The sequence below is a fragment of the Crassostrea angulata genome, chromosome 7 (genome assembly GCF_025612915.1).
Source record: "Crassostrea angulata isolate pt1a10 chromosome 7, ASM2561291v2, whole genome shotgun sequence".
Classification (NCBI taxonomy): domain Eukaryota; kingdom Metazoa; phylum Mollusca; class Bivalvia; order Ostreida; family Ostreidae; genus Magallana; species Magallana angulata.
In genome coordinates, this window is record NC_069117.1 from 27,990,184 (window position 1) to 28,016,766 (window position 26,583).

Consider the following 26,583-nt stretch of genomic DNA (forward strand, 5'->3'; position numbering starts at 1 on the left):
ATTACCGGTACCAATTTAAGATTCTTGATAAAAAAATAGAGCAATGAAAGTCTCAAAGACTACTGATGTTTCAAGTTTTATTCACTGTTTATGTTTCAGTCATATTATAACACTGCTATGCTTAATTCATCATCATGACATGCCCCCATCATAACTTCTGATTTGTAGATGTGCCCGCCGTGTCTGTCAGTCAAACATCCTATTCCATTTTCGTCGGATCCTCTGTGACCTTGAATTGCTTTGTCTCTGGAAACCCTGCTGTATCTTTCGTCTTCTGGACGGTGACCAGGAATGGCTTTACCCAGAATGCTCAAGATGGTCGCTACAGCAATGGAGATATCAACAATCCCTCCCTCACCATTAATAATGCCAGGCAGTCGGATACTGGTGTGTTCGTCTGTAAAGCTCAGAATTCAGCAGGGACCACGGACAGCAGTCCAATCTCGCTCACTGTATCAGGAAGTAAGTAATGATTTGTTACTCTGTTTTCTTGCGTGCTTGTTTGTGATGACTGCCAAGAATGCTTAAGTTTTAACAACGTTAATGGTTTTTGCATTTTACTATTTTTGAAACATTGATGCATGCTTTGCATTTTTTAATTTTTATCCTAACAAATTTATTTGATGCAAGATTTTGGTTTGCATGTAGACTCACTACTAAACATACTGCATGAATAGCATGTTTTTTTTTATGTTTTTAAATCACTTTTAATTGTGTTTTGTTTGCATAGAAGATACAGATGCAGAAAAAACCCTCCTCCCTCCCCAAAAAATATTACCAAATTTGAATGTAATTTTTCTAAAAATTTTAACACTTCCAAATAAGTTTTATTTTAAGATCGTTTGATAAATGGTATCTGAAATATTAGAATCATTGTAGCTAGTTAATCTGCATCTGTACTTCAGCAGTAGTGTAACAGCATGCTTTTTTGTTTCCAAACAGCCACACCTAATGTTCAAATAGCACAAAGCTCTTATAGTGTGAATTTGGGTGGTGCAGTAGAACTGGTGTGCATAGTTTCTGCTGATCCCCCAGTCTCCTCCATCACATGGACAAGAACAATCAATGGAGTGACCTCTACAGTAAATATCGGTTCTCTGGCCCGCTTTACTGGGGGAACTGTATCCAACCCTTCCCTTACCATTTTAAATGCCCAAGCCTCGGATGAGGGGTCATATGTCTGCTCTGCTCAAAGCTCAGCCGGGACAGGGCAGAGTGGAAGTACTACCTTAAGTATTGTAGGCAGTAAGTACCTTAAAGAAGTGTATCCAGGAGTTAGAGTAGACGTAGTGTTTCTGTAGAGGTATATGTTATCTAGAATAGCAGGAGGTATATAGTTTCCACAGTACAGCCAGGATGCTGGTTAAAAATTGATGGATTTCTTCCGTAGGCATTCCATCTGTGACAATCCCCCAATCAGTCTATTCGGTTGACTACGGCAGTTCTGTCACCATTCCTTGTACAGTTTCTGCTGATCCTGGGGCCACATCCATATCCTGGCAGCGTACCAGTGGCTCAGTCAATGAAAACCTTGATATCCCTAATATACCTCGCTATGGCGGAGGCACAGTTGCTTCACCATCCCTGACTATTACAAATGCCCAGCTTGGTGATGAAGGAGATTATAGATGCTCAGCCACCAACAGTATAGGCAGTGGTCAAAGTGGCTTAGCCTCACTGGATGTTGTTGGGAGTATGTTCAAACTTGACATGATAGCATCTGTTCAAATTTTTTTTTAGAATATTCTCAAGTTGTAAAAAAATTGTGTGTTTTTTTAAATTAATCCTTTGAATTGATGAACCAGAAGAACCCAAGTTAATCTTTCACTAATTGTCAGTAGAATGTAGTATGGAGGTAGTTTGAATTTGAATACTGTAGTTTAACACCTGATTTTGTAGATGTTCCCACAGTCTCTGTGTCCCAGTCATCATACTCTGTTCAAACCTCTGACTCAGTGACAATGACGTGCATTATATCAGCCAATCCGAGTGCTACGTCTGTCACGTGGTACAGGGTTGCTAGTGCAGGCCTTGAGGCCATTGTTGTTGGGTCATCCTCCAAATACAGTGGTGGGTCAGTGACCACGCCCAGCCTCACTATATCTAATACTGTGGACAGTGATCGGGGTACATACAGATGTACAGCAACCAATGCAGTGGGCACAGGAAGCAGTGCCAATGTCATATTGGATGTGGTGGGAAGTGAGTGGGAAGTTCAAAATCTTGGCAAAACATCTCTGTCCTCACAAAGTCACATAAAATGCAAATTCAGCCCAATGATTTAAAAGATCGCCCATCTTGTTAACATTAGCTTTACTAACCTGTGTGTAGTAATATTGATGTGTTTTAGCTTGCACTAATATACACTGCTTTAACGTTCTGTTTATGCATGGCTTTTTTTGCTGTTTTCATCACAGGTTTGCCGAGTGTGTCAATTCCTTTAAATGCTTACTCTGTCAACTTTGGTAACAGTATTAAGATTCCCTGCACCATATCAGCCAATCCAAGCGTGACCAATGTCTTCTGGGAACTCATCTCCCAGAACGGAGTTCCTTCTTCCATTTCTCTTGTTCCGTCCAAATATTCCGGCGGAAATGTAATTACGCCTGACCTCACTATTGCAAACACAGACACCACTGATCAGGGATTTTATCGTTGCTTGGCAACAAATTCTGTGGGCACAAGCACCAGTGACTCGACCTTTTTAACAGTTGTTGGAAGTGAGTTTGACATGGTTGGAGAGATTAGCAAAGAACAGTTTCTAACAACTTAACATAATTATAAGTGAAAGTCAAAGCAGCAAGCTTCCAGTCAATTTTCTACTAATAAAATAAAAGCTTTTTCCTAATATATGGTGGGAAGTGGGCTTTAGCTTAGTTGATTGAATAATAAATGTTGTCAGCAATATGCAGTCATGAATTAAACAATGTGCAATTTATAATCCAGTACTTTTGTTCCTATTCAGAATGTTCAAGATCAAATGCAGAAGATATCTTTTTTTAAACTAAAGAGTTCTTCAAATCCTACGTGGAATCTTGAAATTCATGTTAATGTATGGTATTTGTTTGGCTTTCTTTTAGCGTCACCCAATGTTACAATGGCACAGTCAAGTTACAGTGTTTTTACCAATGGGGATGTGACCTTGAGTTGCTTTGTGTCAGCTAACCCATCGGCATCTATTTCATGGACATTCACCTCCAACAGTGGTGGTGTGACAGCAATCTCTGCTTCCACCTCCAAGTACTCCCTCGCCACTTCTACCACCGCTTCCTCTTTGACTGTGCTGTCAGCTAACAGTAATGACCAAGGATCCTATACGTGCTCTGCCACCAACTCGGTTGGAACTGGACAAGCCACTGCTACTTTGGTTGTCTCGGGCAGTATGTATCAATGTTTACTACGTTCTTGGGTTTGGAAAGTTGTTGATGTTAAAAGATTTTTTTTAGAAAATAATTTTGCATTAAAGATTTTAAACTCTTTGAATTGGAGATTCTTATTTTTTGAGTCAAATTAAACAAGTTTAAAATTAATTGACAGTTTGATACATCCAGAAAAAATAAAAAGGCTTTGAATGAATATATGTGCCCTGTATTAACATGCAGTTAAAAACTGATAAATTACTGTTTAGGTTTACCATCAATAAACCTGCCAAGCACATACAGTGTCATCACAGGAAATGACGTCACTATGACATGCACAGTGTCTGCCAATCCCGCTGTCAGTTCCGTCTTCTGGCAATTCCGGGCCGCCAACGGTTTTTCGTTTACTAACATCACAGCCACCTTCAAGTATTCCATCAGCAGTTTAACAGGAACCTCGTCGCTGACTGTAAGGAGTACCACCAGTTCAGACAATGGGCAGTACAGGTGTCAGGCCACCAACCAAGTGGGAACCAGTCAATCTACCACAGTTCTGACTGTATCGGGAAGTAAGTGCAGTGTTAGCTAGTTTGGTTTCATATAGGTCTAATTTTGCTTACATTGGTTTTTTTGACTGCCTAACTTAGCCTGTTGACAGGTTTTGATCTCTTTTATCACAATTGTAAAACTTAATTGCATTAATTTTGTGTTGGGATTTGGTTGAATTTGAAAGCATGCTTTAATAGTGACTTACAATGCAGTGTGAATCTAGGGGGATTGCAGATTAATTGCTGTAAAGTTTGATAAACTGATTTTATGATGACTTTGAAAAGTTCTAATTTAATAGATTAATGTTAAATGAAGTGTTTGTACTGCGCTATTAAATGGAAGAAAAAAAATTCTTTTTATCTGCCTGAAATTGTGGTTTCTTAATTTGATTTGATGATAAATACATAGATCAAGATATTTTTACGATTCTTCTTTATAAATTGGTTGGCAATTCTTTATGATAAGTCTTATGATTAAAAATGTAAGAAAAAATTCATATCTGTTGAGACAAAAATTTTTAATTTTAACCTTTGCAATTTTATATATTACATGAATAATCAATCAGAAAATGATCTGTCAATCCCCATTACACATCTTACTTTCAGTGTTAACTTTTGCAACTTGTTGATGGCACATTTGTAAAATTTTAGTTGTTCAAGACTATCTTATATTAGTCTTTAAAACACATTTAATGTAAGGTATTTCCATTTGACATCTTTTCCTTACACCTTTGTCTGTTACCTGTCCGTAGCAGTTAGCAAGGTAGTACTGTAATTGATGTCCCGTAGCTCCGAGGAAAAGTTGTTGTCAGCTCTGACAATTAACACCAAGGGTCCTCTTTAAGGTTACCTCCCCCCAGCATCAACAGCCACCATTTTGTTTTTCTCTAGGTGTACCCGTGGTAAATATCCCCCAAAATTCGTATAGTTCAGTCACAGGGCAGGATGTCCAAATTCCTTGCTCTGTGTCGGCCAATCCCACAGCCACAATTACTTGGACCTTTATCTCCACCTCCCAATCTCAGACGTCAATCACCACTTCCACCTCTAAATATACGTTCAATCCTTCCTCCACGGACGGGACATTGAGAATACGCTCCACTTCCAGCAGTGATACTGGCACCTACCGTTGCCAGGCAACCAATGCTGTTGGAACATCTTCAGATTCTGCTTCCCTTTCTGTGTCTGGAAGTAAGTCATATTTAAAATATTCATCTCATAAGAAGTTTGCAGTGAAATTTTCTAAAGTGTACATAATATGTATTGGATTTGAATTGTTCAAATTTTTGTGATGATATTAGATATGTACTACGACAACTTGATTTCTTTCAACAGGCCCACCATCTGTGAATTTTGGATCCTCCTCTTACTCTGTGACAACTGGACAAAGTATACAGCTGGTGTGCTTTGTGAGTGCTAGTCCCACAGCTACAGACATTGCCTGGACTTTCCAGTCCAACACTGGAGGTGGAACAACAACCATCACCTCCTCCACCTCAGGATACAGCCTCACAACCACAACCTCATACACCCAGTCTACACTGACAGTTCTGTCTGCACAGAGCAGTAATGGAGGAACCTACACATGTAGGGCCACCAATTTAGTGGGAACCAGATCAGCCAGTGTTTCTTTGTCTGTTAGTGGAAGTAAGTGATCAAATTGTATTGCTGTAGTCTACTCATTGTTCTATAAATAAATCATATCTTAAAGTTGTTTTTTTCATTGATTAGCAAGAATGTTGATAAAGATACATGTACATTTTAACTTGATTTTTTTCCTCTTCACTTACAGATATTCCAACAGTAACTATACCACAGAACTCCTACTCTGTGGTCACCGGTCAAGATGTCCAGATTCCTTGCTCTGTGTCAGCTAGTCCCTCAGCCTCCATATCGTGGATTTTTATCTCAACATCACAATCTCAGATAACAATCTCGTCCTCTACCTTCAAGTACACATTTAATCCGTCGTCTACAGATGGGACTCTGACAGTTCGCACTACAACCAGTGGTGACACTGGCACTTACCGTTGCCAGGCAACCAATGCTGTGGGAACAGCCTCAGATTCTGCTACCCTTTCTGTGTCCGGAAGTGAGTACATATACCGGTAGATGAATGTTACAAAAGTTTCTGCCAGTTCAAAGTGATGGTCATAATCAAATGTATAGAAATTGTGCATAAATCGCCATTAATATTGGTTACAGCTTTGATACTGCTACCATTATTAATTGGGTGGTAAAGCATCTACATCTCTACAATGACATTTTTAAAAAACAAAATGCTCTAATATCTGACTTGCACCAGCAAAGTGTGTTACACGGCACCTTATTTGACAAGTACATGTACATTAATATGAATTTTTAAAAGTAATTCGGCCCTTATTTTCATTAGAACCTAATGCATAGTGAAATTTTTTATCACAGTTCAGTTGATGTTCCTAAATAATTTTTTCTTTTGGAAATCTGAGAGGCAAATTCTCTGCATGATTGAAACAAAATGTTCTCTACATAACTGTTTTTTGGAATTTGCCAAGACCCCAGCAATAAAAATGAATTCAGTTAAGCAGAGAAGGATAGTTTCCTTAAGAAAATTACAAACAAAAGAACTGCCTTCTATTAATTTTAAATTAAGTGACTATTGTGCAATATTAAGCTTCAGCTCTAGCGTCAGCTTATACTTAATTAAGATGAGAGGAAAAAAATGTATACTATGAATACATATCAAATATACATTCGAGTCATTGATGGAACAAAATAAAATGAACTTGTTTGTTATCATTAATAGGCCTTCCGTTAGTAACCATACCACAGAACTCCTACTCTGTGGTCACCGGTCAAGATGTCCAGATTCCTTGCTCTGTGTCAGCTAGTCCCTCAGCCTCCATATCGTGGATTTTTACCTCGACTTCACAATCTCAGATAACAATATCATCTTCTACCTCGAAGTATACATTCAATCCCACCTCAACGGATGGAGCACTGAGAATACGTTCCACATCCAGTAGTGATACTGGCACCTATCGTTGCCAGGCAACCAATGCTGTGGGAACATCATCAGATTCTGCTACCCTTTCTGTAACTGGAAGTGAGAACCTTAATATGATATCCGTGCTGTCACTGACTAATAAATTAATTATCTCACAAACTGATTGTGTGTTTTGGAGTTAACCATAAAACTACAACCAGTATAAAATAGTTGATAGGCATTGAGATTAAGCATTTCACTTTTATCATGTTAAAGATGTTTACAGCAGATAAAAAAACAAAGAAAGAAATAGGAAACATTGCTCTCTCAAAATTTATCATTACAAATTGATTTATTTATATACGTGTATATGGTATATAACAGGATTATCATCATTCACAACCAATTCTTATTTTTACTAGGTGCTCCATCTGTGAATTTTGGAACCTCCTCTTACTCTGTGACAACTGGACAAAGTATACAGATGGTGTGCTTTGTGAGCGCTAGTCCCACAGCTACAGACATTGCCTGGACTTTCCAGTCCAACACTGGAGGTGGAACAACAACCATCACCTCCTCCACCTCAGGATACAGCCTCACAACCACAACCTCAAACACCCAGTCTACACTGACAGTTCTGTCTGCACAGAGCAGTAATGGAGGAACCTACACATGTAGGGCCACCAATTTGGTGGGAACCAGATCAGCCAGTGCTTCTCTGTCTGTCAGTGGAAGTAAGTTGATTTTGTGAATTTTTTTTTAAATCTTGTGATGATTTTGGACATAAATTTATTGTAATTGGAATATTTTTTTTTACTCTTAGATATTCCAACAGTTACTATTCCACAGAACTCCTACTCTGTGGTCACCGGTCAAGATGTCCAGATTCCTTGCTCTGTGTCTGCTAGTCCTTCAGCCTCCATATCGTGGATTTTTATCTCGACTTCACAATCTCAGATAACAATCTCGTCCTCTACCTTCAAGTACACATTCAATCCTACCTCCACGGACGGAACTCTGACAGTTCGCTCCACAACCAGCAGTGATACTGGCACCTACCGTTGCCAGGCAACCAATGCTGTAGGGACAGCCTCAGATTCAGCCTCATTAAGTGTATCTGGGAGTGAGTTTTTTTTTGTCTATTTCATTATACCTGAAAAGGCTTTTTTGGATGTAAGGAAAAACAAAATGGGGAACTCTCTTAAGAAGTTGGTATAGTCATTTCGATTACATCCGATTTGTGTTGGATGTCCTTATTTTCAAAGTTAGACTTAAGTACCTATTGAAATGAATTATTCAATCCATTAGCACTATCCAAAATGTAGCTAATTTTCTAAATCCTCTCCTTGACTGAAGTCCTTGTAGTTTTATGTACTCTCTGTTTGTAGTGAAAATGTAGATTCCTTGATTTGTTTTATTTCTTTCACTGAATAATCAAAAAGAAACTGATTGGTATTGAGTAACAAAAAAGGTAATGGATTACTGAGGTGGAAAGAACACAACAGTGACAATTAACCTTTCTTCTTTGTAGGCTTGCCTAGTGTCACAATCACCCAGACCACTTACAGTGTGATAACAGGTTCCAATCAACAGATCCCCTGCTTTGTAAGCGCTAACCCAACAGCCTCTGCTATTGGGTGGACCTTCCGCTCAGCCACCTCCGGAACCACCGTTACCATCACTTCCTCCACTTCTGGTTACTCCATTGTGACTTCTTCCACATCACAATCCACACTCACGGTTCTCGCAGCTGACAACAATGATGAGGGAACATACACTTGTCAAGCCACAAACCAAGTTGGAAATGGATCTGACAGCGCATTTTTAGATGTAACAGGAAGTAAGTTCAGCACATTTAGGGTGTAATGCATCGCTAATCATTTAGCACTGCATATTATTGCTTAACCATAACAAGGCTCAATAATTGAAAGATTTCCAAGGACATGTTCATGAACATATAATCTTTATTTAAGTTTAATTGAAACAACTTTTTTAAAAACTGAATAGGATGATTTTGATACAATACTGATAGTTGTTTTCTGGGTGAACTTTATTGGGAAAAAATTGCTTGGAAATTTTATAATGAGGCCTTATGTGTCTAAAAATGCTTAATAATTTGCTTACTAACATGCTGCAGTGAATGCTTATGATTGCTGCCTGATAACAAGATATACCAGCACAGAGCAAAATACATTTCAGGCCGGCCCACCGTAAACATCCAACAGAACACGTACAGTTCAGTCTCTGGACAGGACGTGACCATTTCTTGTGTGGTGTCCTCCAACCCCACTGCCTCTATTTCCTGGATATTCATTTCCACTGGCAATTCTCAGACACAGATTACCACCTCCAATGCCAAATACTCTCTGACTACCTCATCCGGGGGTAGCACACTTGTGGTTCGAAACTCCAACAGTGGAGACTCGGGAACCTACCGTTGCACAGCAACAAATACTGTTGGGAGTGCGTCAGACTCTGCATCACTGACTGTGTCTGGAAGTAGGTCACATAGAGTTTTAGAGCAGAATTCAAATTACATTTCCGTCTATTTTCCTTGGGGGTTTTTCTCTCTTGTCAAGGAACACAGGTGCGATCTAATTTCAAAATGAATTTCAGGTCTGCCTGTGGTAAACATTCCCAGCTCTATTTACACTGTGGTCACTGGACAGGACGCCACAATTCCCTGCTCGGTCTCCGCAAATCCGGCAGTGACTTCGTCCTCCTGGACCTTTATATCCGCGTCTAGCTCCCAAACCATGATCACTCAGTCCACCTCCAAATACACACTGTCCACTTCATCCGGCAACATGACGCTGGTTGTGCGAGGTACCTCCAGTGCTGACAGTGGAACGTACAGGTGCAGTGCCACCAATGCTGAAGGGACAGCCTCGGACCAAACCTCTCTCACTGTATCTGGAAGTTAGTAGGAGATGAATTATTGAAAACTTCTTGCTACTTCTGAATGGCTGTGTGTGTTTAACATTGCCTGTATCATATTTTCATATATACTGAGTGAAAAGTAATACACATCTGTGGGTATGATTTTTCAGGGTATAAGAATATGATTTAAAGGGTTATAATAAACTGTCCTAAAAAATCTAGAATTATTCACGAGCACAGAGAACATCATTGATGTACACCTTAACATCTTAAATGAAAATAAATTTGTCACAAACTCACTAGATAAATACACTATATCGGTTGCATCCCTGATTTTATTTGACTGAAAAAATATAATTTTCTTTAAAATAAATATTGGTATTATGTATCTACCTGTTCTTGATTCTAGGTACACCAGTGGTTGATATTTCCCAAAATTCCTACACTGCTATAACAGGAAACAATGTAGTGATACCATGCACGGTGTCAGCCTCACCGGCGGCTACTTCCATCTCTTGGAGATTCACGTCCAGCAGTGGATCAGAGATCCAAATCACATCCTCGTCTTCCAAGTACTCTCTGTCGGGCTCCAACAACTTTCCGCAGTTGACCATCCAGTCCGTCGGTCCCAGTGATTCTGGAACATATAGATGTAGTGCCACTAACTTGGTCGGGACAAGTTCGGATACTGCTTCACTCACTGTGACTGGAAGTAAGTTCCCCTGCCTCTCTTGAAAACTGGCTCAAAGTACAAGCAAAAACAGGGAAAAAAAATTGATCTTTATGATGATGTACATTAAATGTGGTTGATACAGATTAAAAAACTATTTCATATCATGCTCTCTCTAAAATGCCAAAGTGTTACCAGATATTGTTCAGTGTTTATAAATGGTTACAATCTATCTTCCGAGGTATGAGAGAAGCATGAGTAATAGTAAAAAAAGAAGTAAATCCTAATTTTCACATTGCTTTTATTTTTCAGGCAGACCAGTGGTCACCATTCCCAGCAGCAATTACAATGTGATTGTTGGCAATTCTGTCACACTCCCCTGTACAATCAGTGCATCCCCCAGTGTGACAGCGGTGTCCTGGTTCTTCACCTCAAACTCCAATAATCAGATACAAATCACGAGCTCTAGTATCAAATACACTGTGTCCAGGGCCGGCAGTGAATACAATCTCACTGTCAGCTCGGCCATTTCCTCGGATGCCGGAGTTTACGAGTGTCGGGCCACGAACGCCATCGACACGAGCATTGACTCGACCCGGCTTGATGTCTCAGGAAGTGAGTTTCTGCGAAATCTAAAACAACTCTTACCAGAAATTTTTCTTTTGTATATCACAGCTCCACGAAATTACTAATATGAGATCACATTTCTTGAAGTTTCTTCGAGGGACATTTTTCTAGACCCTTGTTCCATTTTACCAAACATCCTGTAGTATTGATATTCCCTTAGTTATCTGCCCTTGTATGGCTTTCCCTCCATTCAATCTATAAAATGAAAATGATCAGAAGTGTTCTTATAATTATTTGAATAAATTTTTGTTGTTTACAGGAACTATGATTTAATGTAAATGCTTCAGAGTGCCGCTCTTTTCATGCTTTTGCTGCTTCATGTTGTTTTATATGTTTCTGATTATTGAGCTTTCATGTGAAATGTACAATTTGCTAGACTATTAAGTATTTAATTTTATTCAATGATGGTTAAAATTTTGTTTATCTTCACTAATATAATATTTTATCCATAATCATTTCAACTACATGTACTAATATAATTCACCTTATAACACCGGTAACTTAAAGTAATTAAACAGTTATTCAAAGGTAAAGAAATCAGAGCAATGTTTATTGGAATCAATTTTAAAGAGATTAAAGAATTGAAAACTTTTTTTTTTTAAATTCAAAGTAATCTCTAGAAAGCTTGGAATTTGACATGATTCTAAGACGCACTTCATCGAATTGTAGGTATCCCTGTTGTTACTTTGCCGACAACACTCTACGAGAGGACATACGGTCAGAATGTTACAATGCAGTGTTCCGTCACAGCCACCCCCGACATCACAGAAGTCCGCTGGCAGAGGTTCGTCAATGGAGCATACCAGGATATCTTTACTCAGTCTTCCACTAAGTACTATGGCAGCTCAATCACCAACTTTGCTCTGACTGTCACCAATCTGGTGTTCACGGACGCTGGAGAGTACCGATGTACTGCCACCAACCAGGTGGGACGAGGGGTCAGTCCTAACAGGGCCACCTTGTCCGTTCTTGGAGGTAAGTTTTTCGGAATGAGCTTTAGTGATTTATAGAGTTATATTTAATTAATGACTTTTTTCTGACTTTTCACAAAGTGAACCTTGATTTTTTCACTTACAAAACTTTTCATAAAGTTGGCCAGGGAATCATTTCAATCAGTTTTTATCATTTTGATGTATAAGTGATACCTGCTGGAAAATTTGCAAGCTTTTACAAAAAGTCATTTTTGGTACAAGAGCCTTTTGGGATTCTTAATGTCCAGAGTATTCTAATTTATTTACCGCTGTTATAGTTTTTCTATACATGGAGAAATAAGAACTTAATAATAAATAATCAAATATAATAAATTTGATAAAACACTTTGAATTTTAATTGTTTCAAGTACCAACAGTCATGAATCTGTATAATCAATAATCTGTATAAATCAAATTCTTTTCATTAAGCTCTAAAAATTAAGTCTTCTTCAAATCTATACAGTGCAGGATATCATTTTATCAATACATGTATTTATATGAATTAAAAAATGTATCGTCCTCAAAACTCCTGTCCAGGGACTTTAAAAGCACTACTCTGCAGACAATCCTTTCTCCAACTCCGCCTTTTATCTGAGCTAATCTCTTGATTTTTTGTCACTTTCTTCCATTAGCCAAACCTTCTGTTATTGCACCACAAAACAGCTACTCAGCTGTGATTGGAACAAATGTTACCCTTGCATGCGTTGTTTCTGTGACTTCCATTGACCCTCCCGTTCTTACTGTGGTGTGGAGGAAGATGACACCCAGTGGGTCAGGCACTATTGATGTGTCAGGGTCCCAGAAATATGGGGGCAGCACCACGGCTTCTCCCGATCTTGTCATTGCGAACCTTGACGTTCATGATAACGGCAATTACAGTTGCCTGGCAACCAATGCTGCGGGCACTAGCGAAAGCGGCACAATCGTTTTAACTGTCACAGGCAGTGAGTAGCATGGAAACCCCTGCATAATGTATACTTGTATGTTGCATGATAAGTGTATATCATGATATATACATTATATCAGTACTGCACAGATCCATGTACAAGTGTATCAGTTGAATCCATGGTAATCTTTGTATCCAGCACTGCTTTTGATATAGTACACAATTGTATGCTGCAGCCATGTAAGGCTAGCAGTTTATAATGGAGGGGGGGGGGGGAGGTCTCCTGTGGATGCATGTTTTACTTAATTAGAACATAGTTAAACTGGTTATACATATATTATGTATACCGGTATATATAGTTATTCATAAATATTATAACATAGATATTTTTGCCTGCATGTTTATTGTATCCTAATTGATTAATCATCTCCTCTCTCTTTTTCAGATTATTTCACACCTGCCTTTTTCATAATCAATGTTATTCCATACTCTTCCCTGTCCGCAATGCTTGTAATGCCATTTATGGCAGTAGGCCTTATGTGTACCAGTGTCTTTAATGCACATCATGTCAAAAGATCGATGATTGGCCATCTATATTGGCGAATCATAATGCTCATACAATGGCACAGAATGACATATTAGTATAATTATTACATGTACCCATGTTGGACATAAGCATGCTAATATTAATATGTCACATACTGTGCTGTTATGTGAGTTGAATTTTCCTTACGATATCTTAATCACTTTGAAGGCTCTCTAAACATATATATATATATATATATATATATATATATATATATATATATATATATATATATATATATATATATATATATATATTAATATTTCTTCTTATTACTGAGGTTCTTTCTTTTTTTTTTCTTGATGACATTAAACCCTGCTTTTTCAGCCCGGCCCTTAATCTTAATTAAAGAGTCTGCTATAAATGTTGAAAAGTTGCAAAAATGTTGTAAATAGGATTTATGTTACCATGATCAATATTTTGAGTTTAAAGTACAACTATGTTCAAAAAATAAAATGTTAAGATGTCAAATACCAGTACCCTTGTAACAACAATATTACTTTGCTTTAAAATTGTATTATTGCACTCACTTAATATTCATATTATATTTACTAACATCAGTTGAAAAAGAAATATATTTTTTCTTGAGATTGATTTTTAAATTCATATTAAAAATATAGACATAATTGAAAATTATCATTTTGTATCAGAAATTCAAAATTTGTAAGCTTGATATGTAGAAAAGTTTTGGAAGCTAAGAATCTGTCCCCTTTTCAGGTCAGCCCACTCCATTTATACCTCTCACTTCTTACTCTGTGCTTATCGGAAATGACATACAGATCCCCTGTACTGTGTCGGCAAACCCAGCGGCAACCCTCATTCAGTGGCAGTTCACATCTAACAGTGGAAGCAGTACCCCCATCTCTCAGAACACCACCAAATACACCCTGGTGGGTGATGGTACAACAACCTCTAATCTCACCATCAACTCGGCTGCCTTGACGGATGCTGGCACTTACAGGTGCTCCGCTACTAATATTGTGGGCACGGGCTCGGATTCCGCGACCTTGACGATCACAGGAAGTAAGTGACGGTGTTGTGGTGTGGTGGCTTTATGCACAACTTTTGGAAAATTTTGTTTCATATTCCAAGAAATCGGGGGAAGGAAATACCTTGCAACATTTTTTCTAGCACACAAAAGATTTAGCACTTTTCTTTCAGTGTTTCTTTGATCTCTTTTCACGTACTAACTGTTCATTGTTCTTATACTTAAAGACAGCTAGCATGTAATTTTAGAATAGTTTTTTTTAACTGCCAGAACCAAGTCAATCTTTGATATTCTACATCAAAAAGGCTCCTTTATTAGTCTTTTATATATATATCCTGCATGTCTGTTTCATGTATTTATAATATGAAATATGATTACTAACGAACCCTTTTGTAGTTGCTCCTAATGTAACAATACCAGACACATCTTTATCTGTACAAAAACGCCAAAACATCACCATTGCATGCGAAGTTACCGACGCCTTACCGAAAGAGACGTCCGTTCTATGGGAATTTAGAGCCAACCAAGGCGATTCTGGGACTATCATAAGCGTAGATGGTAACCCAACCAAATATCAGGGAGGCACAGTTGCTGTGCCTTCTCTCACAATATTGTCGGTAGCAGCTTCCGACGAAGGCTACTATACTTGCATTGCCTCCAACGTGTTTGGTGAGGGTCGCAGCGAACAGGCATTTTTAGAAGCCACGGGCAGTGAGTATCCATAGTAACTTGCAGACTGAACTCCACATAATGGATACTGAAATAATGCTTATGAGATTTGTGAAGTGGCGTTATAATGTATATTACATGTATATATACATGTATCAAATGTAGATAACTACATTATATAAATGTCTTAACGAAATGGTGCATTACGATTTAACATGTAAATTTGCTAATTTATAGTCTTTCAGATACTTTGGATGAATACACATATTACACTATAGTCTAGTACTAACTTAATAGATCCCCCTATCTTTCTCCTGTTTATATACTTTGCATGTTTTTAAATAAATGTGCTAGTCTTGTACATAATATATTGTTTACAGGTGTCCTAATTTGTATCACATCATGCTTTTTTTCATTTTCGCGCATCGCACATGTACTCGCTCAACTCGGTCACTGCTACAATGCTTTGAAATTCATGCCAGAAAGATTCAATCATTTCAGTCCTTTGATTAACATCAACACTGACACATCTATTATAACTAACAAAATTTTTTTACTAATATGTTTTTCAATATCTTTGTGTTGTTTAGTGTATACTTGTAAATGTTTTTTGATACGTCTAATACTTTTTTGTGATAGTATGTTGTCTTTTAAGATATCATAGGCAGTATACTCTAAATAAGATAAAAAAAAATGTGATCAAATGTTTATAAAATATTTCAAAATACTCTAATGACACAATATTATAAACCTTTATTAATTACCAATGAAAAATATAGTATGAATGAAAAATGTTTATTATAGTTTTAAAAGACTACTGTAAATCAGCCTGAAAAATTAGATAAACATTGAAAATAAGCGAGACCTTATAAACCGAGAAGTGAATTATCTTTAACAAATTATTATCAAGTAACATACCCTTCCTGTATGTATCTAACATTGATGGTCCACTTTTTCAAGATGCTGCCACAGTAACGGTCAGTCCTCCAAGCCAATCAGTGCTCCAGAAAAGCACCGCCATCATCCAGTGTATCATCAACAACGCCAACCCAGGCGTGACCGAGGTGTCGTGGGAGAAGATCAACTCAGGCACGACCTCCTCGGTCATAGTGACAGGACGATTCAATGGCTCCACTCCCTCCCTTCCTGACCTGATCATCAGTGACCTTCAGCCCAGCGATGCGGGGACGTACTACTGTTCTGCCAGGAATGCCATTGGAACAAGCAGAAGTAGCACAGGCAGCAACCTAATTGTAACAGGGGGTCAGTAGTCCAAGTGCATGGCTTCAATCATGGTCATTTGTTTTGAGTTATGAAGTTTTTCCTAATTTACCATGAGTTTTATAGTACTGTGACATGATTTCAAAATGTTTAAGATTTTTCATGGTTCTTTTAGCAATTAATGAAACTACTATATTTTTTAGCTATTTTTTAGCTGTTATTTTAAACTTTGATAAATGATTCCTAATTCTTTCTTTTTCTCTTTAAAAATAGCGGTGCCAAACAATGTCCAAATTCTGGGAGCCACAAGTCAAACTGTTAACCTTGGAGGTAGCTTGACCTTGCAGTGTTCAGGTCAAGGTAATCCAGCCCCAACCCTGAGCTGGATTTTCAGCAGTAGTACTTCAGATGCTACCGAAGTTGGAACAGGGACTACCTATTCAATCACAAATGCTCAGCGAACCAATGGAGGAACATATGTCTGTCGTGGAACTAATTCATTGGGCAGCACAGACAGTCAAGGAGTGACCGTAGATGTGCAATGTAAGTCCATTTTGGAATGGATTGATTTATGTAAAACTTCCCATTTAATACTACTTGTAGATGCCCAAAGAATTCATTGCTTGATCTTATGATATATAGAGCCTAAAAACTAATGAAATGAAAATAAATTTGTGAACGCATGAAACAAATCATAGAAATTGCTGTTTTTTTCCTACAGATGCTCCTATTGATGCCAGAACAGATGCTCAGAAGTCTCTAACAGCTGCCATTGGCTCCACCGTTTCATTGGTGTGTGCAGTGGATGCAAACCCTGTGGCCAGTTATGAATGGTATCGTAACAGCCAGCCGGTGTCCAATCAGAGGCAATATACCTTCACTCTCAGCAGCCCGGACCTGGTCGGCAGTTACACCTGCAAAGCCACCAATTCTAGGGGATCTGTTGAGCTTGGTTACACATTGTCCCAGGGTATACTCACCATTTATCATTTCAGTCATCAGTGTTTTTCATTATTTATTATAAGAAGTCTTGATCTCTGCAAAGTATTGAGAAAATAAACTTTTAATAATTAATATGCAATTTTTTTCCAGATTGATTAACTTTATACATGTTTTTTTTTATTTATCATATCTTTACTTCTTGTTTTTTGGTATACCAGTAATCTTCATATTTTTCATAATGTCAGAGTAAAAGACCCAAGGGGCCCTTTAGAAACATGATCTGTTCTTAAATCACATTCATAATTTAGATAAAAACTTTTCCCGAAGCTTAGGCAATGCTTTACTAATATCATTAGTTAGATGTGTGTGCTTCTCACCATTTGACAGTTGATTGAACATGGTGACTTTGGATGTGGTTTTGGCTTATTAATTTGCAGATGCCACAAGAAAAAATTAAATTCAAGGATTTTAGACAAAAAATCATATCTGTATTAACATAATTCATTTTTGTGGAAACGATCAGTAAAGAAGTTCTGCTTGTATGTTTCCAAAACCAAAAAAGGACTAAGCTTTTCCACACCTTTCTTTTTATAAAGTTTTAACTGGCAGCTATTACATTGTTGTCATCTTTTGGTAGGCAATGCTGGAAACACTGGAGCCTCAACAGCGACTTCAGGGCTTTCCACCGGAGAAATAGCAGCCATTATATTGGCTGTCCTCCTCCTTCTCATTCTGATCATTATTATCATCATCTGCTGTCTGACTCATGGTAAGTGAAAAGAGCATTTGTTTTGTACAAGCTATCAAGTCTACAAATGATATTTTCTTGCAAATTAAGTTGTTAAACATAAACAGACTTGCAACCACAAAAAATGCTTTAATATAACTTAGTGTTGGTAACCTTGAAACACATATAAATAAATGATCAAAATGTCTGTGGTCTTAGGTGCTTGTGGAGTTATCTGCGGTAAGAAACAAGATGTCAAAGGTCGTGTTGAACCAGAGAAGGAGGTGTACAAGGAAACCCAGAAAGAAGTGATTATTCCCCGCTTCCACGAGGAGTCCATCAAAGGCAAAAGGTAAAAGAGAAAGCCAGACATTATGCTGCTCATCTTCACTTTGTTATTTCCAGCCACTGATTTGCAAAATAAGCACATGTATGCTGGTCATTCATCCCCAGTCTAAATCTTTCACTCATTGAATCATGCCATGAAATACATGACCTTCACTTGCTAATAACCTTGACCTAACTGATTGAATTTTGCTATAGGGAACCAGCAAAGGTCGGTTCTTATCGGTCTTTCCCTGCCCGAGCTACTCAGTATCGGTAAGCCTCCCCCCTGCATTTGTGTTGGTGTGTAACTTGCTAATGTGTGTCAAAATATTATATTGGCTTGCTAAAATCAGGTTGTTCCAGAATGCATACCCAGTGCTCAGACTATGTTGTTCTATCAGGGTGAAACATATGAAATACATGTACAATCAAAAAGCTGGATTTTCTTGCATCCTATGGTCATAATCAGAATACAAGCTTGGAATTATGGTGTCCAGAACCATTGTGTTGTGTTTGTTTCCTAACTGTGTGAACTTGCATAAGCAGTACTTATATAATTACGTATAATTTGAAGTGTTGAAATTTTACAAGAGTAACTTAATAATCATGATAAATCTAAAAAGCAATAATTTTAGAGTAACAATTATTTGATATTTTCTGATATTAATAGCTACATGCAGGTTCTCAAAGTTTTAATTATGATAAAATCTATACAGTTGAACTTGAGGTTTTATTGTAATAGCTTGAATTACCCTCTAACCTTTAAAAATTGTATGTGTAAGTACATGTACACGGTTTATTAACATATGTAACTGACATCTCCCATTTTAAATGGGCATGCTTATTTGAATTAAAATCAAAAGTAGGGACAACTATACATATGTACATATATTCTAACATTTATTGAAAAGAGCAATCTTTCTATTCCACTGATTTTTAGCAGTGCACATTAGGAGCCAAGAGTTCTTTGCTTGTTTCAATGTTTTATCGTGATAATTATTAGCATTTACTCTTATTAGTGAGGACGAAGCAATGAATAAAAATGATTGCCATTACCCCCCCCCCCCCAAAAAAAAAAAAACAACATCACTGGGTTGTTTGATTATATAAGAGGGTATACATTATTTCAAAATTTCGGCAAATTCAGATGAACTGTAATGCAACCTTTTTACTGATGTTTTCTGTACTTATCTGTTGCAGACAACCATCTGCAGTGTCCAGAAAAGATGTTGACATTCGTGTCCAGAATGGTGGATTCAGGTGAGACATTTGCTCAAATACATTCCATAGAGTATGCATGCTGATTATTTAATGAAATAATGTAGAATATGGAGTAATGTTAATTAACACTGAATGCGCTGTACTTGCAGAAGGGAGAATGATTATGAGATTGTACGCTATGAGACAGTACCAGCTGCTCCGCCAATAAGTACCCAGTATATGTAAGTATAGGAGACATGTACAGACCATTGTTTATAGCCCAGAAGTGAAATGCTTTTCAAACCTTCTTTAAATCTTACACAATATACTGTGGAATCATTTATATTTGTGGTGGATCAATTTTTGTTGATTTGTACGGTACCCCTTATTACAAAATTAAAATCCCAAAGGTATTTGATCTTTTGTCATTATGCATGAAAATTGACATCCCCAGGATATGGTTACTGGTAAAATCTGTCATCCAATTAAAATTGACTGCCCACAAATCTAATTGATTTCATGATTTGTTTATGAAATGGATGAATCATTGTGGTTGTCATGGTTTCAGCACCGAGTCTCCACGTCCACACCACCTGCCTGCTCTCTCCTACACTTACGAAGATGTGGAGAAGAAGCGCAAGAAGAGGAGGAAGAAGAAGAAGCACCACCACCGACGCCACCACGGTGAAGCTGAGGAAGTGGTAAGTAATGATACGTTGTCAACATTCCTTTCTACATTGTAATTTTGTTTATTTCAAACCACACAATTTTGTAGAATATTGGTGTTTCTCTTGAAATGCATGCAATTTGGTAACAATAACAATTACGGTATAGGACTATGATAGGGTGTGTTAATTCTGGTTGTGCTATAATGTTTAACTATATGATTGCTGTGATGAGTTTGTTTGAATTGAATTCTAATGTTATAACAAATCAATAATTACATTCTAGAAGCTTTTATGATCCAGCTGTTGTTTCCTTTTGGAAATTGCCTTTTTAGTGAAAACTAAAAATTTAGCACAGAATCACATTGAAGAAAATTGTATTTTCAGTACAATGCACTTGTTAATGAATGTAGATTTATTTTTTAATTGCTCACAGTGTAGGGAGTTTAGGGTGTAGCTAGATGTTTGACCCCGGTAGAGAGGGGGTTTTGAATGTTGGACTTAGTTTGCTTGGTTTTACACTACTATAGGTGGTGGAGACTGTCCGTTCAGCCAGTCCTGTTCGTATTATACAGGAGCCCGTGGAAGAAGTGGTAATTATCGTAGTTTATAGAAAAACCAAAACAGTGCTGACCTGCAAGGAAAAGGAAAAAAGAGAAAATAAATTCATTTTCAATATTAATTTGAAATATCCATCTCATTTATAACATTAGAAAATCAAAATTTTGATTTTCAATGTTAAAACTGTGGTTTCATTATCTTCATTCACAAATTCTATTTCAAGTTTATGTTTCATAAAGTAAAACATTCTTAATTATGATGAATTCATTTATAAAAAATATTAATACTCAATCTAGTGATTATTGTTTCCCTTAAGAAATAAAACCTTCTCAAAATCACTTGACTATTAATGGTTATCATTAGATCTGCTCTATAACCTGAAGGTTATCTTCCTAGTGTACTACAAATGGAATCATATTTTTAAGACAGAGATAGGAGTGTCAATGTTCATTTTCAAAATTAATGATTTGTTCATGAATTTCCGAATTAATGACGCCACAGTAAGCAGGTCGGCTATAAGGGAACAAAATATGAAAGCAATGCAAGAAAGTTAATTTCTTTCAATCTATGTCAAAACCTATCTGATGACAGGTTGCTTAGGTTGGGTCCTTTCATATTAATTTCTTTTTTGCATATACAGTTGAACTTCGATATCTTGAACACTAATATCTCGAATACAATGAATATGTCAAAGTAAATTGTAAGTCCAAACCAAATATTTTTTAAGATATCACTAATACTCTGATATCTCGAAGTTTTTAAACAGTACGTCCCATCTAGTTTGAGATAACAAGTTGGACTGTATTTATGTTGATACTGTTATATATATCAAACTTGCCTCACCTTCTACAGGGAAAAATGTGTCACAAATAAACTATTAATTAACATCCGATTTATTCTTCCTTTGTCAGATATCCCTCCAACTAGATAACGTTTTATCTTGGTCACGAATTTAACAGTTTAAATTTTTAACACAAAATTTGTATGCTCCAACATTTTATGACTTATTTTAAGATATGAAGATTGTAGTATAGACTTTACTGGTTTGTGAGAGAATCTAACAAGAACAATATATGGCAAATGTGTGTGATTTTCAGGAGGTAGTGCGTTCAGCTAGCCCAACTCGCTATGTAGCTGAGGAGGGCAATGAGATGGTAATTATTGTGTAGACCATAGAGAGTAGAGAGATTGTAGGGCACTTCACTTCAGTTCCACCGAGTCTATTGTGTTTCTGTCTACACATCAGTCACTTCTAAACGTCTGCTTTTAATGGGCTAGAAATTGCCAATTGTAGTTACTTTAAACTCTTTGAGACAAAAAAAAAAAATGGAAGCGAATAGGCAACAACGCTGTTTTTGAGAGATCTGTTTATACTTTGTTCTGACAAAGTCACCTTTTTACATCCCTCTGTTTTAGCTCTGTCCTCTTTTTGGGGAAGGGTCTTCTTCAAAATTTCTGTAAATTATGTAGCTGTTAGTTTCTTCCTTTATTTATGTAAGTATCTTCATGAAGATTGACTGCAATTTTTTCCCTGAATATCCATTTTCGGGTTTATATAGTAAACATATCCTTTTTTAAATGGTTTTGTTGATGGTAGTAGTATGTCAATAATTTTAATTTTGATCATGAAAAAAATCTATTTTAAAACCTATTGAATAATATTCAATCCCAATTTCTCCTATGTAAATAGGTGGTTGAGCGAGTGATAAGAAGTCGCAGTGCTAGTCCTACTCGAGTAATTCGCACTGAAGCGGAGGAACCAACGGTATAATGTCATTTCTCTAGCTGTATCATCTGATCTGTACATACGTTTATACAATTATTAACCACATATCCCTCTCTCATACTAGTCTCCCATCGGTGCCAGTCTCTCATCAGCCTTTTATTTTACCCACTCCATTTTGATTTTCAAATAAATCTGTTTTATTTGCCATTTTTCGTTCTCATATTTATCTATCAAAGTATTCATGCATGAAATATTATGACAAAATTAAATAGCATTGATTAGCTGTAGTGTTAGGAATACTTCATATTCTGTATCTATATACATATACCAAATTCATTATAAAATTATTAGTCAGAATTTATCGATAACTACCACAAGAGTCAATTAATACATTGAAAATTCCAATGATCCATGCATTAATCTTCATGATGTTGGTATAAAACTCAGGTTGTTGAGCGGGTGATTCGCAGCTCAAGCCCAACTCGTGTATACAGGCAGGATATCGAGGAACCAGTGGTATAAATGTTTTCCAAAAAATACAATGTATCCCGTAGTTGTCTCAATGACATCACTAACTCTCTCCGTAGACTTTTTTTGGTGTGGTCTTCTCCTAAATCATATCATTACGATTCTCTTTTCAAGGAAAATAACAAGTTTAAAGTTTCATATAAAGTGAAATATCAAGACCTTATAATTTAATGTATGTTAATCAATCTGCAGCCTACGTACATGACACCTGCAAGTCATCAGTCATGATATGTAATTCTATATAAATAACAACAAACGCACTCCTTTGGCTCCCTCTGTTTCTGTATTTTTGTTGTTTCACTTTTTTACTTGGTTGCACGCATCGTAACAAAACTTCTTATTTTCAGGAACTTGTACATTAATTGAGAGAAAGAATATTTCTTGACTATAATTCTTAGTCAATTAAGTTCTTAAATATTTCTATAATTTCCTTTAGAGTTTTGTTGTAGTGATAAATACATGTTATATGTACCAATACAATGTTGTGGATCATTGAAGCAGAGTTGCCAGTAGTTCAATAGCTCATCTAAACTCTAGGATATTGTACATGTATAAATATTCCCTTTGATACAAGGCAATTGTATGGAAGCCTTTAATAATGTAAATGAATTTTGAAATTAAGATTCTTTTCCCTCATGTTTATAGGATTATCCGCCTTCTCCAAGTAGGAGAAGACATGGCGGTTACTATGACGATGAAAGGGTAAATTATGTATTTTGAAGAAAGTCTGTTTGGAAATTTGGGATTTGCTTAAAATAACCTCTTCCGCAACTGAAAACGACATTTCCCGTTTTCTTGTGTGAATTTTTCTTTAGTTCTATTAATGATCTTGACCAGCAAAGCTTAGAGTGAAAGAGAGACACATAAGTTTTGTGGTAAAGTGAAGGGTAGTAGCTAACGGTCAATAGATCTGTTTGTTAATCATTGATGCTAGATGGTACGGTGTAGTGACTAGTGAAAAGAGAATATTAAATTGTCTCATTGGATGATTTAATCCCACATGAGTTTGTTTGCTGTGTTGGTGGCAGTTAATGAGTTGTCTAATGAAAACTTAGTGATAATTTTAGAATTTTTAAAATTTAAATATATACTTTTAACAAGTCCTATTCAAATGGAGAACTATAAAATGAAATACATAAGTACATGTACTGGTAAATGTATTGAGTTTTTATGGATAGATGAAATCTGATTTTGAGAATTGTATAATATTAATCCAGATTCTGAAGTTTTAATTCTGTTATGACTTTACTTCAAACAGATTATTGAAACCAGAAGAAGCACTAGAAGTCCACAGCGATACAGGCGTGAGAGTGATGAGGAAATGGTAAATATGATTATAGATGAATCTTGTGGAATGCATTTATTTAATCCTGTATAAAGCATTTAATGAAATGGAAAGCTGAAAGAGTTTTGGAGAATGCAGATAAATTTTTGCTGTTTCTCCCTGAATGAAATAAATATTAAGAGAAATGCAATTACAGTGAAAAACCAGGTAGAACAATTATTATTTGAATTTATGCAGGTTTTCTGGATAAAAAGATTTCTTTTTATTCTAATAACCAGATAATTGAACGTCGAAGCCCAAGCACCAAGAGAAGATACGAGGAGAATTACATCACGGAAGAGCGTTACTCCAGCGGTGATGTCGTCCAGGACGATGGAGACCTCCGTGCCTATAATGGTGTGGTGTACCGTGAGGCACCCAGTCGCCACAGTGGTGGCCATTACCGCGTCCATGGAAGCGAGAGGCGGAGTCGAAGCCGCAGCGGTCGCAGGGAGCGTGGGTCAGACGACGATGTCGAGGTGGTTTATGGGAAAGAATACGTGGTTGAACGTTAACTAGGTCGTTATTCTAATTAACCTTAGGATTTTTTAATTGCTTTTTTTAATACTTTTCGTGAAAATGTAGAAGGAACCAGTTTAATAATTAAGAGGGATGTGTTTTTCTTTTACCCAAAACTTAGTTTCTTAAATTAGAAAATGTCCTGTATTAGAGAAGAAAGGAATGCTTTTTACTATAATAGATGAGTGTTGTTTTTTTCTATTTTTTGTATCATGTTGAAAGTTACCAAAGGAAAAAGCTTAGTATTATTCTGTGTTTAATGCTAAATGGTATGATATCCATGACAGTATATTTACATTTAACAATGAAGCGTTAACCTAAGTGCTAAAAAAAAACTGTGTCTATATGGTCATTCATAAAAGTGCCTGCATACAAAATTGTATCCATGCAAGCTTGTTTTATCACAGGTGTTATATCAACGAAAAGACAAAATGATAACAGTTATTACAAATGGCACAGAGTTAGTTTCAAGATAGATCACACAAAAGCTCAATACTTAAAACCACAGGTCAGAGAAGCAGTTGAGTCTGCAGACAAACTGCATGTACAATGTTACATTCCAGTGTTTATGATAGGGATTTCCAGGGTATAGCTCCATTGGGTGCCCAGTTGATGTGATTTTATTAGTATTATGTGACAAACATTTACATGTGTACAAGTATGGTTGAATACTTTGTGATAGATTTCCAGCATAATTCTTTATGTCCGATACTCGTGAACAAGCATAATATATGACACACAATGCCTTTTTATTCCAGGTTTTGTACATGTATTGTCTATATTTTTTTTTTGTGTTTTTGAGCAATTTTGTCTATCAAATTTATATTTATTTATTTTTTATATATCATGAAAATCCGTCCTTTTTTTTATCATGAGGTTTTGTATAGATATTTATTTTCTTTTTAAGTCAAATTTGGACTAAAGTGGTCATAATTCAAAGTTTTACGAAGTTTGATATCTACTTTGAATTACAAGAAACACAAACATTCTATAGTCATAAAATACATTTGCATGATTGATGCATAATAAATCATCAGCATTTTACTCACAATCTCCAATCAAAATAGTGTTGTTTTTCTCTCTACCTATATTGTGATAACTGTAAATTAATATTGAAATATTTTATTCCAGCAAAGTCGTATGTAACAACTATTTATTAAATATTTATTTGATTATTTTTGTTATACATTGTAGGTTGTTTTTTTAGAATGATTGCGTAATGTATGTTTCTGTGTAAACTCCCTTTTTTTTCTATGTACATGTATATATACATATCGCATGACAATGATAACTGTGATATTTTTTGTATCAAATCGATAGAAGAAATGGGAGGTGCTACATTTTGTATGATAGAAAACTACTGAACATATGACTCTCGTAATGAGGATTTCAAATTAACAATTCCGAATCTATCTGGTATATATTTTGTTCTGTTCATAAAAAAAATATTTGTAAAATATTGAAAAATAATATTTGGGAAATGGACTACAAAATTTTAAGACTCCCTTGCTAAGAATTGATGATATTATGGTATTGTATATTGTATGATATCGGTTTTTGTATGTTATTAGGACTTGTGAAAACTTTACTTATATTTATGATTATGCAAGTCAAGAAATGAATGATAATTCTAGCCTTGAATTTTGGACACATTGATAGAAATCTTCTAGTAATAAAGATATGGTAGTTTTATA

At 36.4% G+C, this 26,583-nt stretch overlaps 2 protein-coding genes across 4 annotated transcripts in view; both read left to right on the top strand.

Moving 5' to 3' along the window:
* Nucleotides 1-26,583, top strand: part of LOC128156302 (hemicentin-1-like) — a 57,790-nt gene extending 31,207 nt beyond the window's left edge. Inside the window, exons 20-54 of one of the 3 annotated variants that reach the window (XM_052818384.1) lie at nt 169-462; nt 2,418-2,720; nt 3,081-3,380; nt 3,629-3,928; nt 4,799-5,098; nt 5,243-5,554; nt 5,700-5,999; nt 6,693-6,992; nt 7,295-7,606; nt 7,696-7,995; nt 8,404-8,712; nt 9,072-9,371; nt 9,489-9,791; nt 10,162-10,464; nt 10,735-11,037; nt 11,719-12,024; nt 12,653-12,964; nt 14,210-14,515; nt 14,877-15,191; nt 16,110-16,412; nt 16,644-16,913; nt 17,092-17,340; nt 17,950-18,081; nt 18,259-18,391; nt 18,583-18,639; nt 19,567-19,626; nt 19,737-19,808; nt 20,135-20,267; nt 20,762-20,824; nt 21,890-21,946; nt 22,483-22,557; nt 22,966-23,034; nt 23,692-23,748; nt 24,305-24,370; nt 24,610-26,583. In XM_052818384.1, coding sequence (XP_052674344.1) covers nt 169-462; nt 2,418-2,720; nt 3,081-3,380; nt 3,629-3,928; nt 4,799-5,098; nt 5,243-5,554; nt 5,700-5,999; nt 6,693-6,992; nt 7,295-7,606; nt 7,696-7,995; nt 8,404-8,712; nt 9,072-9,371; nt 9,489-9,791; nt 10,162-10,464; nt 10,735-11,037; nt 11,719-12,024; nt 12,653-12,964; nt 14,210-14,515; nt 14,877-15,191; nt 16,110-16,412; nt 16,644-16,913; nt 17,092-17,340; nt 17,950-18,081; nt 18,259-18,391; nt 18,583-18,639; nt 19,567-19,626; nt 19,737-19,808; nt 20,135-20,267; nt 20,762-20,824; nt 21,890-21,946; nt 22,483-22,557; nt 22,966-23,034; nt 23,692-23,748; nt 24,305-24,370; nt 24,610-24,885 — 7,850 coding nt within the window. In that variant the 3' untranslated portion in view covers nt 24,886-26,583. The remainder of the gene's footprint in view (nt 1-168; nt 463-2,417; nt 2,721-3,080; nt 3,381-3,628; nt 3,929-4,798; nt 5,099-5,242; nt 5,555-5,699; nt 6,000-6,692; nt 6,993-7,294; nt 7,607-7,695; nt 7,996-8,403; nt 8,713-9,071; nt 9,372-9,488; nt 9,792-10,161; nt 10,465-10,734; nt 11,038-11,718; nt 12,025-12,652; nt 12,965-14,209; nt 14,516-14,876; nt 15,192-16,109; nt 16,413-16,643; nt 16,914-17,091; nt 17,341-17,949; nt 18,082-18,258; nt 18,392-18,582; nt 18,640-19,566; nt 19,627-19,736; nt 19,809-20,134; nt 20,268-20,761; nt 20,825-21,889; nt 21,947-22,482; nt 22,558-22,965; nt 23,035-23,691; nt 23,749-24,304; nt 24,371-24,609) is intronic. The other 2 variants (XM_052818385.1, XM_052818386.1) reach the window with 2 other exon arrangements.
* LOC128156305 (hemicentin-1-like) lies at nt 889-2,408 on the top strand. Its single transcript, XM_052818388.1, has 3 exons — nt 889-1,245; nt 1,391-1,693; nt 1,900-2,408. Exons 1-3 carry the CDS (start codon nt 921-923, stop codon nt 2,283-2,285), a joined length of 1,014 nt encoding a protein of 337 aa, XP_052674348.1. The 5' UTR covers nt 889-920; the 3' UTR covers nt 2,286-2,408.